This window comes from Pteropus vampyrus, unplaced genomic scaffold (genome assembly GCF_000151845.1).
Source record: "Pteropus vampyrus isolate Shadow unplaced genomic scaffold, Pvam_2.0 Scaffold792, whole genome shotgun sequence".
NCBI lineage: Eukaryota > Metazoa > Chordata > Mammalia > Chiroptera > Pteropodidae > Pteropus > Pteropus vampyrus.
This window is the reverse complement of record NW_011889573.1, coordinates 23,465-25,556: the sequence shown is the minus strand read 5'-3', so window position 1 is coordinate 25,556 and position 2,092 is coordinate 23,465. Positions and strand designations below refer to the sequence as shown.

The window sequence follows — 2,092 nt, the reverse complement described above, 5'->3', positions numbered from 1 at the left end:
AGAGGTGACCTTTGACCTGTTATTAGATGTAGGGATCTAATCTCACTATTGTAAGTAGCACCTGGACAGACATCACTAGACAGGAAATCACTGAATAAAGTCACGTCTCTCCCAGGAAGCTGCAATATGGAGAGCACAACAGGCAAGGGACCTGTTGGACTTCAGGTGAGGTCCCATTTTGAAAGGGCATCGGTCTCCTTGGCTGGACTCAAAAGGAGCACGTGCCACCTCACAGCAGGATCAGGAACTGTGACTCCTGAAATGCAAGCTAACCCATGAGAGCTCTCTGTCCCAGGGGGAGCTGGGAGCAGGCGGGAGGAGACGCAGGAGTCCTGGCTTCCAGGATGCGCTGGGACACGAGGTCCACGATCATGTCTGGGAGACACTGGTCTCTGCGTGAGGACGTCTCGTAAGTGCTGCTGTCAGGAACCTGTACCTGTGCCGACATAACCAAGAAGGTGATGAACATCCTTCTGGTCAGTGAACCTGCTCACAGGTAGTTGAACCTGGGAGATTGCTATGTGTGAAATTTTGTCTCACCATTCGTTTCTTGAAGCCCTAACACACAATGTACTGTATGGGAGAAGAATTCTTAGGAAGTTTTAGAGTTAAATGAGGTTAAGTTTAAATGTTTGTCTGTATAAGAAAATGAATGGAAAGAGCGATATTGCTCATTTTCTCCAGCACATGAGATTGCAGTGAGAAGTCAGCTGTCTCCCCGCAGAAATGCTTTCTCTTCAGGAATCGATGTCTCTGCACAGTGACCTCGACTTCCTGTCCACACAATGCGAGACAATATATTTCTGTCATTTAAGCCGCCCAGTCGTTGGTAGTTTGATGGCACCTTGAGCACATGAGACAGACTGTGTTTCTGAGATGTGGGTGCTGCTTGAATGAGCACCCAAGAAGGTGTAAGTGGACGTGAAACTAGGTGATGGGTAGGAGGTGGGAGACTTTTAAGTGTCTGACAGAAAATTCCAAGCTTGCTGAGAGGGGTGTTAGAGGTGATTGTGTGGAGAGCTCAGAGAGAGGACGGGAGAGCTGTGGAGGAAGCTCCCACACCCTGGGAGAAGTGAACACAGTCACGAGGACAGCGGTGGTTGGAGTGTGGACATTGGGAGCCGTTCTGACAAGATGTCCATGGAAATGAGAACAGGTCACAGGTTCTGGAGTACATGTGACCTTGTCACAAAGTGTCAAAGCGAGGGCGTGGCCATGTTTTGGTGTGAAGCTGAGGTAGAGCTGTGAGCAATGAAAGTGCATATGTTAGCTGCAGACATTACTAAGCTAAGGGCAGGAGTGGTTGGTTCTTCCTGCTGATTCTAGTAAAATATGATAGGATGGTGATGGATCAAATACAGCTGTATGAATCAAGTGCACATCAGAAGTTTGAATTGTGAAATAGGCCAGTCCATCCATAAGTCAATATTGTGGATTATAATCTGGAGAGGGCAGAAAAGGTGATGCTAAAAATGATTTTATTAAGAAAACCAATGGTATCACTTATATGAGGGATATAAGCCTAAAAGCTACAAATGAAGAGGACAAACAAACAGAGACTCATGGACGTGGACAATGGACTAGTGGTTACCAGAGGGGAGGGGGAGAGGGAAATAAAAAATAAATGTAAAAAATGATTAAATAAAATAATATCAATCAATCGATCAATCTGGGTCCTGACCAGCGGGTCTCATCAGCCATCTCAGCGTCATCCAGGAAGGGAGGTGCGATGAGTCCGGCAGAAGCGATGCCTCTTTGAAATGAAGGGGAGAAGAAGGTGGGATGAAGAGAGATGTCAGAATTCACGGATTTCACAAAACAGGATCATAACCCACACTGGCGGCGAAGATGCAGTATTTTTAAGAAAAGGGATGAATGGCCTTGGAGGAGACTCAGAGAGGATCAGGGATGACTCTTTGATTTCCAGATCTGGGCCATCACCTCCGTGTAACAGGTGACACGGCCTCCGATCAAAGCTTTTGGATCGTCCACCACCTGGCAGTGACAGGGGTGTGACTGCCACCCAGCAGAGTCACAGAGAGTCCAGATGGTGAGACAGCACCTCAGTGTGTCCGGGAGGTGTGACCCGCAA

At 47.6% G+C, this 2,092-nt stretch overlaps 1 gene segment (V, D, J or C); it reads right to left on the bottom strand.

Moving 5' to 3' along the window:
• LOC105309596 overlaps positions 1 to 2,092 on the bottom strand; it is a 6,250-nt gene that overhangs the window by 1,767 nt on the left and 2,391 nt on the right. The window contains 1 exon segment of the V gene segment in view: positions 338 to 436. Coding sequence covers positions 338 to 436 — 99 coding nt within the window.